The sequence below is a fragment of the Chinchilla lanigera genome, unplaced genomic scaffold (assembly GCF_000276665.1).
Source record: "Chinchilla lanigera isolate Chin_1 unplaced genomic scaffold, ChiLan1.0 scaffold00010, whole genome shotgun sequence".
Lineage (NCBI taxonomy): Eukaryota > Metazoa > Chordata > Mammalia > Rodentia > Chinchillidae > Chinchilla > Chinchilla lanigera.
The window spans coordinates 32,326,849-32,339,620 of NW_004955411.1; the positions used below are offsets into that span (position 1 = coordinate 32,326,849).

General features: G+C 52.0%; 1 protein-coding gene across 1 annotated transcript in view; it reads left to right on the top strand.

Annotated features, from left to right (window-relative positions):
- Positions 1 to 11,749, top strand: part of LOC102007637 (chromosome unknown open reading frame, human C6orf203) — a gene marked incomplete at its 5' end in the record, with an annotated part of 20,519 nt that extends 8,770 nt beyond the window's left edge. The window contains 3 exon segments of the mRNA XM_005377833.2: positions 3,827 to 4,308; positions 6,995 to 7,067; positions 11,469 to 11,749. Coding sequence (XP_005377890.1) covers positions 3,839 to 4,308; positions 6,995 to 7,067; positions 11,469 to 11,648 — 723 coding nt within the window. The 3' untranslated portion in view covers positions 11,649 to 11,749.
- Between the last annotated feature and the right edge of the window lie 1,023 nt (positions 11,750 to 12,772).

Sequence of the window (12,772 nt, forward strand, 5' to 3'; positions counted from 1 at the left end):
TTTTTTTTCAGGCTGGCCTTGAGCTCACTTTGTAGCCCAGGCAGGTCTTGAACTCGCAACAATCCTCCTGCCTCAGCCTCCCCAGTGATGGGATTATAGGCGTGCCGCCACGCCCAGCTATTTGGGGCACTGGAATTCAGCAAAGGGAAAAGATAGAGGTGAAGAATGTACTCTTGTGGAGTTTCTAGGCTAGTGAGGGACACGGGCAGACAGACCCAGTAAATTATGATAGCACGTGACAGCTGCTCACTGGGCATGGTGGGGCACACCTGTGATGCCAGCACTCGGAAGGCTGAAGCAGGAGGATCCCTGAGGATTCGAGGCCAGCCTGGGCTGGGTAATGAGTTCAAGGTCAGCCTGAAGTACATAAGGAAACTGTCTCAAAAAACAAAACACACCAAAAAGAAAAAAAGAAAAGAAAAAGAATTATTTTGAGGTAGGTTCTCACTAAATTGCCCAGCCTGGCCTTGAATTTGTGTGATCCTCCTACCTCAGTTCCGGTAGTATCTGAGGTTACAGCCGTGCCCACACCTGGCTAGCAAAGGGGTCTTGGGAAGAAGCCACTGGTGAGATCAGAATACCAAGACCAAAGTGCCCCTGGGAGGAGCCGGGCATGGTGGCTCACGCCTGTAATCCCAGCACTCGGGAGGCTGAGGCAGGAGGATCATTGCAAGTTCCAGGCCAGCCTAGGCTACAAAGTGAGCTCAAGGTCAGCCTGAACTGCATAGGGAGACCCTGTCTTAAAAAGGCCACAGGTAGTAGCTAGGAGGTAGTACAGTTAAAGAGTTGCCTGCTTGCACACTGAGTGTGGTCTGTTAGTGAAGTTACTCGGCTTCAGCCATCTTGCTGCCAGACCGCTCCTCAGGCATCCCTGTCCTGGGCGTCCACCGGTGTAAGGTCCAGCCTTCTCTGACGACAGCCCGTTCACCTGCCCGCGTTCCATTTAAGTGGCAGCTCCCTGAGGACAAGGCCTGCCCAAGCGCTTGGGGGTGCTGGCAAATCAGTGTGGGGTAGGTGTAGTCGTGGGCAGGATGTCCATCGCTACAAAGGTGATGTGCTGTACTTGACTGGTTATTACAGGTGCACAGCAGATTGGGGATGGGAACACGGAAGAGGCCACGGGCACTGCGCTGTCACAGCTTATAGAGCACTGGTGGCCATTCTGCGGCACACGTGCCACAGCGGCCTTCGGTTATCATCGTCGTCACTGTCCTAGTGTGAGGCAGTAGTCCGCAGAGCTAGTTAGGAAGTGACGGAGACTCAGCACGGGGTGACTGGAGTCTGGAGGAGGGCGGGGGAGACCGCGCCAAGGATGGAAGCTTCTGCAGCAGAACCCTCTTCTCAAACAGTACAAACCAACACTGCTCTGGCTGAAGAGGAGCTGGGGACCTGGGTTGCACCCCCTTTCTGGCACCCGACTCCCAACTCAGGGCTTCCCTGACCTGTTCTGGGTTCCCAGGCTCCGCCCCTGAGGCCTTGAGTGCCCATCGCTCCCCTAGGTATTCGTCCTGTCCAGCAAAAACCAGGTTCGCGCGTTTCTCTGGTGGTGCTGTGTCTCTCGTGTGGTCTGAACCTCCAGCCTCTGCCAGTGTCTGCCTGCTGGAATATGAAGCAGATCACAGAGAGGGAGCAGCTAAGGCAGAACTTGGCTTTGTATGTTTCCATATGAGTGCAGTTTCCAAGTGATTGTGTGCTAGGAAAGCTTTCCTAGTGTGGGGGATCTAACTACCTGTGATGTGTAGAGAGCCCCACATGCAGGCATCCTCCAAAAGGAGCAGCAGTGTGGTATAGCACTAGGGCTCGGGGATGGGAACACAGGTACCCAGGGACAGACACGGACCTGACTGCCCCTCCCGAGCCGTGAGTACTTTCCTGCCTCCGGGGCACCTCCTCTTGGGGTTTCTTCTGAGTTGGGGTCATAGTCCCTCCCCTGCCCTACCCCATTCTTTTTGATATTGTAGTAGGTAAATAGGTTAGCTTTTGTTGAAGAAAAATTTATTGTAGTGATCCATGAAGTACAACATCTGTGGACTCTTGAAATATGCTGTTTTCTTCTTTTATCCCTGATTTTATAAAATTTAAAGTTCTTTGCATGGCTGTTGTACATTAAGTTAGAATATGCATGGTGGCACACATCTGTAATCCTACTACTTAGGAGGGTGAAGAGGAAGAACTGCCACAAATTCTAGGCCACACTGGGCTACATTGCAAGGATGGCCTAAGCTACACAGTAGGACCCTGTCTTAAAAAGATGAAAAGAGCCTGGCAGTGGTGGTGCATACCTGTAATCCCAGCACTTAGGACGCTGAGGCAGGAGGATCGCTGTGAGTTTGAGGCCAGCCTGCACTATATAGCAGGACCTTGTCTCAAAAAAAAGTATGGTTTTTTTGAGGGGTAACATTTCCCTTGAAAGTGCTTCAAGTTTCTAGTCATTTTATGAATTTTATAATGTTTTAAAATTATAGGCCGAGTGCGGTGGTGCACGCCTATAATCCCAGCACTCCGGAGGTTGAGGCAGGAGGATCATTGCGAGTTCGAGACCAGCCTGGGCTACAAAGTGAGCTCAAGGCCAGTCTGAACTGCATAGGGAGACCCTGACTCAAAAAAGACCAAAAAATAAAGTAAAATAAAATAAAATGAAATAGTAATAATAAAATCATGGTTATATTGAAAAACAGCCCTTAAATTGGGCCTGCTTTATCCTTGAAGAGTTGCGGGCCAGGGATATAGGTCTGCAGCACAGCGCGTGCCTGGCAAGCACAAGGTCCTGAGTTCAATACCTGATACCAAAAAAAAAAGAGTTAAGTTGAGACCCCAAGAATGGTGGGATAGTAGAGTTGAATTTGTATGGTCATTCATTCCAGAAAAGCAAGGCCCAAAACTGTTAACGGAACTTAGAAGTAGGTAGCCGTGTGTTTCTGTGTGAGCCATACTGGTCATTGCTGGCCTAATGAAAAGCAGGAAAGAAAAATTGTAAGAATCATTAAATAAATCAGTCCTGAAGTATAACCTTGACACAAAGCACAGTCGTGTGCAGACACAGGATGAGGATAATGACCACATGGAACCCTTCTCTCGTCAAATCCTGACCTCTAAACCATCTCAACGCGCTGGCGAGGCCTGCCGCCGTCCCGGTGAGGGTTCTGGCTGGGTTTGCGGGACCTGGAAACCGACCGCCTGCTGGCATGGCAGCACTCAGTGCCTCCAGCCGTGACTGCCTTTTTTGTGGCTGGCCAGGCCCCTCGTCTGCTAGCTGTTGGGCAGGAGATGAAAGGGAGGTCAGGTGGTCAGGTGCGGGTCCGCGGGTTTGTTCATTCCTCGCTCTGATTTGCTGGGGATGGAGATGTATGGAGCTTCATGAAGTCATGATCTGCTCTTCTTCCTGGGCAGTGCCGGGATTGTAAGGGTGCCATGTGTCAGTAGGTAGTCTCTCTTCAGGTTTTTTAGACAAGTCATTGAGAATTAGTGTTGATATTTTTAAATTAGCTCAGTCCGCACCCAGCGCTGACTGGGGGAAGGAAGAGAGCAGAACTGTGATCGCACACACTAGAGTCTCGGGAACTGAGGACAGCCCTCGGGGCTAAGCTCGTGAAGTGCGCTCAGAAGACACCGTGGTCTGGCACAGGCCCTCCGCGGGCACTGATGCGGCCTTGGGGGTTGGGGGCATCAGTGGGTACTGCACGGGAAGTGCCCGTGCCGTGTGTGTGTGTGTGTGTGTGTGTGTGTGTGTGTGTGTGTGTGTGTGTGTGGTCCCTCCCTCTCTCCCCGTGTCAGCCTGCCGCGGTGCTGCCCTTGGGCAATCACACTGAATACTTGTCTGTTGCAGGTTGGAGGCACCATGGCTATGACCAGTGTCAGGTTGTTCGCTGGTGTTTTTAAGAAGCCAGAAACCTGGGTTGGACTCTGGGGTGTGCTTCAAAGGACATCTTCACACAGACTCTGTGCTTCCTGGCATCAGTATTTATATTTTTCAAGTACCAAGTTAAAGGCATCTGGTTATAAAACACTTCTCCATAATGTTTTCTCTCTGAGACTCCCAGGGCTTTCAGTGTCTCCAGAATATATTTTTCCATTTTTTATAAGACTCAAAAGCAATATAAGCTCTGAAAAGTCCTCTAAAAAAGCTCTGCAAAAAGTAGAAGGCGACGAGGACTCGGATGAGGAGAGCGACTCTAACGAGAGAAGCGACCAGGAGGAGGAGCTTGAGGACGACCCCGCCGTGGTCAGAGACTACAAGGACCTGGAGAAGGCGGTTCAGTCGTTTCGGTACGACGTCATCCTGAAGTCGGGCCTGGACATCGGGAGGAAGTAAGTGTGCGGGTTTCACCGCCCCTTGCTCGGCGGGTGTTCATTGCAGTGCCAGGTTACAGATGGCTCAGGCCGTGTTATGGTGAAGCGTAGCCACGCAGGAAAGGACCTTCCAGGAAACCTGTTTCAGTGATTTCATTGTATAGATGAGAAACTGAAAGAAGGCAAGTGACTGCAAGTCCCACGAGCCGTGTTTCCTTGGCTCGTAGACACAGCTGAAGGCCACTAATTGACTGACAGCCTCGTGAGGAGAAAAAGAATATTAGATGTAGAGAGCAAGCTTGGCGGCCCCTGGATTTCACAGATGCTGTGGTGTGAGGCAGGACCTCAGAGTCAACCGGAGAAATACCCGGCGGTCGTCAGTTCAGGCTCTTGAGCCAGACTACGAGAGTTTTAACCCTCATTCTCTGTGAGCGTGGACAAGTCACTTACATTCTGTGTTGTGCCTGAGTTTTCTTATCTTGAAAATGGGGCCAGTAGTATCTACTTAGAAATTAGAAGGTAGTGGTTAGGACTAAATGAGTATCCATCTAATGCATTTGATAATAATGCCTGGAACACAGTAGTACTCGATATATGGTAGCTTTTGTTTATTTAGATTTTTTATGTTAACCTTTTTTTTTTTTCTTTTTTTTTGTTTGGTTTTTTGAGACAGTGTCTCACTATGTAGCCCAGGCTGACCTCAAACTCATGACCATCCTGCCTCAGCCTCCCAAGTGCTGGGATTACAAGCATGATCCATCTCACCTGGCCTACATTAGCTTTTATAAAGAAAATACTAAGGGTGATCATAATACAAGACAAAGGCTTAAACTTGAACCATTTTTTATAGTAAAAGGCACATTGGCATCAGTCCCCTCAGAATATTCCTCATCGCTTTGCACGCTTATTCCACCATGCTTGCCACTTCCTTTTTTTTCCTTTTTTCTTTTTGTCTTTTTGAGACAAGGCCTCACTATGCAGTTCAGGCTGGCCTTAAACTCTCTTTGTAGCCCAGGTTGACCTTGAACTCACAACGACCCTCCTGCTTCAGCCTCAGCCTTCTGAGTGCTGGGATTTCAGGCGTGTGCCACCATGTGGGGGCCTCTTGCCACTTTCTGAAGCAGTTCTAGAAGTCCTCTTTCATGTCTTTACAAGGAGAGATTAAAAAATATGATGAACGCTGCGACCAAGTGCCAGCCAGTGGAAAAGCAGGCTCTTAAGAACATGTTGGTGTGTTTGCATCCACCTTTTGAACAGGTGAAGCACCATGTGACTTCTGGCTCTTCCACTGTGGCAAAGTGACCATGAAAAGTGAATGTTTGGAGTCAGTTCAGGACAGTGAGGCAGCCACAGCAGTGCAACTAGACGCTCGTGAAAGAGGACTTCAGAACTGCTTCAGAAAGGGGCAAAAGCCATGGGGTACGTGTGTTTGAAGCAAGGAGTATTTTAATGGGGGGCTAATGACCGTGTGCCTTTTATCATAATAGATTCTTTTACTGTGTTTTTCAATCACACCTTGTACTGCAGTGAGTCAGAATAAACCTCCTTAAAAGAAAAAAGTTCTGTGTGCATGCATATATAGCACGTAGAAATACTAAGTGTAACTTTCAAGATTTCCTGTGTGTGTGTGTGTGTGTGTGTGCGCGCGCGCTAGGGATTGAAGATCAAACACAGAGCCTTGGCCCTGAACTATATCCCCAGTACTCTACTTTTTTTTTTTTTTTTTTTTTTTTTGAGGAGGTTCTTGCTAAGTAACTGTATTGTCCACTTTGATCCTCCTGCTTTGTCCTCCCGAGCACTGGGGTTATGGACGTGCACCACCATGCCCGGCCCAAGATTTCTCTAACAGGCTCGTCCTCTCTGCCAGACTAATTGTAGTATTCGGGGTGCTCGCTGTTCATTACCCCTCAGCAGTCATTGTATGCGTGCTACATGCAGCGTAAGAATTGTGTATGAATAAATGCAGAACCATTTCCTTCTGTAATTTGCACTTTTATGGGCTAATTTAATGGCATAGTTTAAGTTTTTAATCCATGGAGCTTAAGAGACTCCCTAAAAAGACTGAGCCCTTAGGTTCCCCCGTTGGCCTCCAGGTTAGGATTTGTTGGATGTTCAGTAGAACCTGGTGGCTCAGGCTCCTTCCCCGGAGTCGTAGCTGCAGCCATCCTTACCAGGCTGCGTCCCCTTGTCGTCCCCTGGAGCAGGATCCTCACAAGGAAAGGGCACAGGTTTTCGCCGGTCTCCTCTCCTCATCCAGTGGTTTGCGCTGACAGTGAGCAGCTGTCGGATTGGGATGTCCCCACCGCAGCGCTGATCGGCCGGGGTTTCTTCCGGGCCTTGGCCTGTGTGCGGCGCCTGGGTTTCCTCTCAGAGTGCAGAGCAGGTGTCTGAGGGGAAAGCAGCGCCCACTCCGACCTTGTGACTCACATAGCTACGGCCAGGCAGGTGACGCCCCGGGAGACAAGCTCGGTCTGCACGCTGAAGCCTCTCGTAAAGCCACCCTCAGCCAGTGGCCCTTGGTGCTGCCCCATCTCCGCAGGAGCCCCGGGTCCTGGTGTGAGATGCACGCGGGCAAAGCTGACTTTTCACTTTCCCAGCGCTCCAAATGGGGATTTTGGCATAAATATTAATTTCAGGTATTGTCCTGAAACATAATTGTTTTGAATATGTCTTTATATTTTCAAAACTGCCCTTCTTTTTTCAGCCAAGTGGAAGATGCATTCTACAAAGGCGCACTCAGACTGAATGGGGAGAAACTGTGGAAGAAAAGCAGAGCGGTAAGACATGGAGCACGGCAGCCGCACGGCTTCGCATGCTGCGCAGACAGCACTCCATGCTGGCCTGGGTCCCCGGCCTCCTCCACAGGGCAGGCGGGCTTCCGACCCACCCGGCGCCCTCCGTCCCATCAGGCTGGCGGGAATCACGACGCTGCCGTCGCAGGCCACTCGCTCTTACTCTCCTAATGTCCTTGGGATGACGGTGTTAGGATAAGCCACTGTCAAGACAGCAGAGATCCATTAATTAAACCTCCAGGATATTGATGTGGGCCTCTGTGAATCGTAGTGATGAGGTCACAGAGACATTGGGTCGCGGAGAAGTGGCTGGGCCTGGCGTCGCTGAGCAGGTGGTCGTGCTGTCCAGCTTCAGGCCGCAGCGCCTGTCAAGCAGTGCGTGAGTGTGCTGCCGTGCGCTTCCCCGTAGGTCCACGTCAGCACTGTTCTTGGGGGAAAGGAGTCAGTTACAAGGAGGTGTTCTTCAGCATCACTTTTGTGACACTAAATTGTAGAGAGTTTGTTAAAATTTATTTTGCTTCTTTACTTTTTTTTTTGGTACTGGGAATCAAACTCAGGACCTCATGTTTGCGAGGCAGGCGCTGTGCCGCTGAGCTACATCCCCAGCCCTGTTTCTCTTTGTCTTTTTGAGACAGGGTCTGGCTATGCAGTTCAGGCTTGGCATGAGCTCACTTTGAAGCCCAGGGTGGTCCCGAACTTGCAACAATCCTCCTGCCTCAGCCTCCTGAGTGCTGGGATTACAGGCGTGCGCCACCACACCTGGCTTGTTTTGTTCCTTTGTGGTTCTGGAGGTTGACTGTGGCAGCTGTGAATGCTGTACCCCCAGTCTACCCTCTGAGCTCTGTGGGTGGGTGTGTAAAATACATACCTGTACATACATGTATGTTTCCCAGGCTGGCTTAAAATTTGAGATCCTCTTTCCTCAGCCTCACAAACAGTTGTGAGTACAGGCACCACCACAATACCTAGCTCAAAGTAAGTCACATGTAAGCCAGGCGTGGTCGTGCACACCTGTAATCCCAGCACGAGGGAGGCTGAGGGAGGCTGAGACAGGAGGATTGTTGTGAGTTCAAGGACGGCCTGAACTGCATAGCAAGACCCTGTCTCAAAAAAGACCAAAAAAAAAAAAAAAATACATACATCGGGAATTAAATGATTTCTGTTACTATTATCTGTCTTTGAGTAGGGCATAATAGGTTGTATTAATTGGCCTGTCCTTTTTTTCTGAATTTCTCCCGTGAGTATGTACCACTTGCAAACTGGAGTAAACAATGTGGATAATCGGAATTAACATAAGAAAGAGTGTAAGGCCCTGGGTCAGTCCCCGGGAGCACACAGGTAATAAGGGCAGACCTTGTCTTAGTGCGGAGGGAACACATACTCTGGAGAAGTGAGTCCCGCTTGCAGCTGTTTGGTGGTGGTGCTAAGCTGTTTCTCCGTGTCGGGTGCTGGGGACGCAACCCGGGGCGCATGCACACTAGCAAGTGTTCTGCCACTGGCTTCCTCGGGGTTAGAGGAGCAGAGCTGCCCTGTTGCCCTAGGGCAGTGACGCGAACCTTGAACACCCAGTGATGCAAACCACGCGCCCCCCCCCCCCCTCGACAGTGCATGGGTTCACCTCCGCTGCCCTGGAAATGCGCCAGCCATGCATCAGGGTGAGCACTGCAGCTGTCTTCCGCCTCTGACCTCCAGGATCACACCCGTCCTCATGGTTATGGGGGGTCTCCCCTGTCAGCCACCGACAAGGCCCACGAGCCCATGACTGCCCACCACAGGCTGTCACTGTCCAGCTGGCCGCTGGTGGGAGGAGGCGAAGGCAGAGCTGTTCCCGGAGTGAGGAACGACTCCCTGAGCAGCTTCTCTCTGCCGGCCTCATTCACAAGCCCCACAGGCCTGTGTCTCCCCCCTGCTTTGAGATACTGTCACTGCGGCCTGATTGCTGCTGCCTCACTCTGCCTTGGTGTTCTGTTGTCTCGCTGCCTTCCCGATCTCTCCTGAGGGTCAGCAGGCAGAGGCCAGCGTAACACTCAGCAGCCTTGTTACGAGGAGGCCTGGTCGTCATAGAAACTGCAGCTAAGGGGAGATTTAAAATGTAGATATTTGGAGCAGCCACTAATCCCAGCCAGTTTTGCTTTGTGTGTGCTGAAGGACAACCTGGGAGGGGAATAAAGAATGCCTGCTCTCCTCGGCAGCTCCGGGGAGCTGCGCCTGGCTGCTGGCCCGAAGGGTCAGGCGCTGGCCCCAGGCGCATGTCTGCTGCTGGGCTACAACCCCGGCTGCCTGCAGCTGAGCTGAAGGGCTGAGTGCTTTGGCTGCTGGGTAGCTGTGGGCCCAGACAGTAGTGAGGAGAACCCAACTGTGGGCGTTGGTGGCCTCCTGAAGTCACCTGCCCCCAGATCAGCTGGGCAGAGGACAGACACACCCTTTTTCTAGCCTCTGCCTTACAAGGAAACCCCCTGAGGGATTCCGTTTCTGCTGCCCACTGGCTGCAGTGTAAAGGGAGGCGCAGAAGGTATCGTCTTTTTTCTTGTACGCCCTTTGTCCTCTACATTTTGTACCACATACATCTACTTCCTATTAAATTCTAGTGAAATAAAATTATGCAGAAAAGGCTCGTTCCAGACCTTCTAGTTCTCCTTCCTTCCTTCATTTATTTTTTGAGGCAGAGTCTCATTATGTAGTTCAGGCTGGGCTTGCACGCGAAGTGATCCTCCTGCTTGGTCTCCAGTGCTGGGACTACAGGCGTGTGCCACCACGTGCAGCTGGGAAGCTGCCCTGATACCTAGCTGTGGGGTGAATCTTGTTTCTGAGCCCAGCAGGAAGGAAGTTACTGTTTAATCTGCCCCTGCATAAGCTTCGCGCCCAGCTCCCCCGAACTGACCAGCGCAGTGTGGCAGCCAGCAGGTGCAGACGCCCATGGTGTGGCTGAAGCTTGGGGATGAAGGCTTGGGTGGGCGGGAGAGCAGACACAGGCTTGCTCTGGTTAGGGCCAGATGCTTGAAGCTGTGTGCCTCAGAGAATGCGATTGGAAAATAAGGTAAAAGCATTTGGCACCGTGGTTCTTAGTTGTTTCCGACATGGTCTCACCAGGTAGCTCGGGCTAGCTTAATTCACTTTGTTTTTGCTGAGTTTTTGGGGTTTTGTTTTTGGCTTTGTTTTCTGAGATAGGGTCTCACTGTATAGCTCAGGCTGGCCTCAGAACTCATGGTGATCCTCTTGCCTCAGCCTCCCGGATACTGGGATTACATGGGCATACACATCCATGGACCCAACTTTAGGCTGCCCTCAAACTAGCTGCACAGCCCAGGTAACTTCACACTTGCAGCCCTCCTGTCCTGCTTCAGCCTCCTGAGTGCTGGGATTACCAGCATGTACCACTGTGCCTGGCGACACCAGGCTTCTTAAATGGAAGCCCACCAGTGGGCTTTAAAATAGCCCTGTTGCCCACTTAGTCCGTGCCCCACTGCCCTGGAAGCGGGTGGAAGGTGGCCCCCACGCACTCCTGGCTTGTGTTTTAGTAGGAGCAGCATGTGGCACCTCAGCCTGTTTATTCCCCCTCCTTTCTTTTTCTTTTTTTAGATGGGCTCTTGCTAAATCACTAAGTTGCCCTAGCTTAGTTGATACTTGGGTTCCTCCTGCCTCAGCTTCCCTGTCTTCTCCTGGGATTACAGGCGTGCACCACCATGCCCAGCTGTCTAGCTTCTTCTTGAATCTCTGGGAAAATTCCCTGAGATCCTGAGCCGCTCAAAGCAGGTATCTCACCTGCTGTCCACGTCCTCAGCACACAGCTGAGTCCTCGGGCACAGGGGCTGGGCCCTGCATTGCAGTGCGCTTTGACACGCTCAACCCAGGGCTCCCTTCTGGCAAGACAGGGTTTCGCTTTAGCCCCATAACTCACGGCACCACAGCGCTGCGCTCTGTGCATTCCACCTGCACATCATTTGTCCCGCCTGATCGTGTGGCGCCCGAGGCCAGCGGCCCTGGAAAAGCAGTGTCTTTACCTCTGGAAATTCCTCCACCGGTGACCACCATCCATGGTGCCTGCTTTCCAGCAAACCACCCATCCCCATTATATGAGCTGAAGGACATGCGGCCCTACAGCGTCCTCCCTGGAGGACGCAGCGCTGAGTGCACACTCGGTGTTCCGGGTCAGGTGTGTCTGTCAGGCTCGCTCGTCACCCAGGGGCCACGGCCACCAGCTGACAGGCCTGAGGGGCCGCCGAGCCCCCTGACAGGCGGCGCGGGGAGGGGCCGGGCTGGGGCAGCCCTTTCTCGCCTGCCCGTCCTGCAAGGCGATCAGCCCACCAGGTGAAAACTCACGGAGGTGCTTTCGAGGGCCTGCGTTTCTATCCCCAAATGTAAGAGGCTCTGTTTGCTTATTTTCAGGTGAAAGTAGGAGATACACTGGATCTTCTCATTGGCGAGGACAAGGAAGCAGAGACGGAGGCTGTGATGCGGATTCTGCTGAAGAAGGTGTTTGCGGAGAAGACGGACAGTGACAAGTACCGCGTGGTGCTGCGAAGGTGGAAGAACTTGAAGCTGCCTAAGAAGGGCGCGTCGAAGTGAGCGCGTGGCTGTTCAGCTCTGAAGCTGCTTTTTAGTGGTGGGAGGAGGCCCGCATGAAAAGACGTTTTTATCAAAATAAAATTCTCGTACCATTTGTGGAATCCACTGAGCATTCTGCGGAAGTTGAGACCCACATTTGCAGCCCCGTGGCTGGCCAGGCTTCCCCTCGCGGTGGCCTGTGCCCCTGCTCAGGCAGCGTGAGGACCCTCCGCCGGCGCCGGGTGTGTGGGGGCTGAGCCCACAGGGCTTCCCACATCAGCGCCCTGCTTGTGTGTGTGCGGTGCTGGGACTGAAGCCTGGGAGAGCTGAGCCTTTCTGTTGTGGAGACCCCCAGGTCCCCAGGTGAGTGGGGTTACAGGCGCGTGCCTCCAAGCCTGCTCTTAGTGCTTTTCCGTGAAAACTTCCCCGTCCTGGGGCAGCTTCCCCGCCTTCCGGGGTGCAGCAAAACTAAGCAAAGGCAAGGTCACTGAGGTCCTCTGCCCCTCGGGTGGTAAAGGGGCAGCTCTGAAAGGGCCCTTTCTCCATTCACCTTCTGGATCACTGGGCTGCTTCTGCTGGTTCCCTTCAGTTTGTCTGCAGAAGTCTGGACAGGTTCCTGCTAATTCTAACTAGGCTAGGTAGGGCCCATTTGAGGACCTGTCTAGAGCAGAGGTCAGTAAGCTAGGACAAGCCAGGCGTGGTGGTGGTGCGCACGGATTGCATCACTCAGGAGGCTGAGGCAGGATGGGACGACCTGTGAGTTCAAGGCCAGCCTGGGTTACAAAGCGAGTTCAAAGCCAGCCTAAACTGCATAATGAAACCCTGTCTCAAAAAGACAAAAAAAAAAAGCTAAGGCAGCCAGATGTTTGTTTTTGAATGGCCCTCAAACAATGATTTTTACATTTTTAAAACATTGGTCTAAAAAAACGTAAATATAGGGCCAGGGATGTAGCTCCTCGGCACAGCGCCCACCTGGCAAGTGCAAGGCCCGAGTTCAATTCCTAGTACCGAAAAAAAAAATGTGTATCTACACATACAAATATTTACTCTCTGACCCCCACGCAGACCATGGGTATAAGGTAGTAAGCGGAGGGTTTCAGGCTGGGGATATAGCTTGGCAGCACAGCACCTGCCTGGCAAGCACA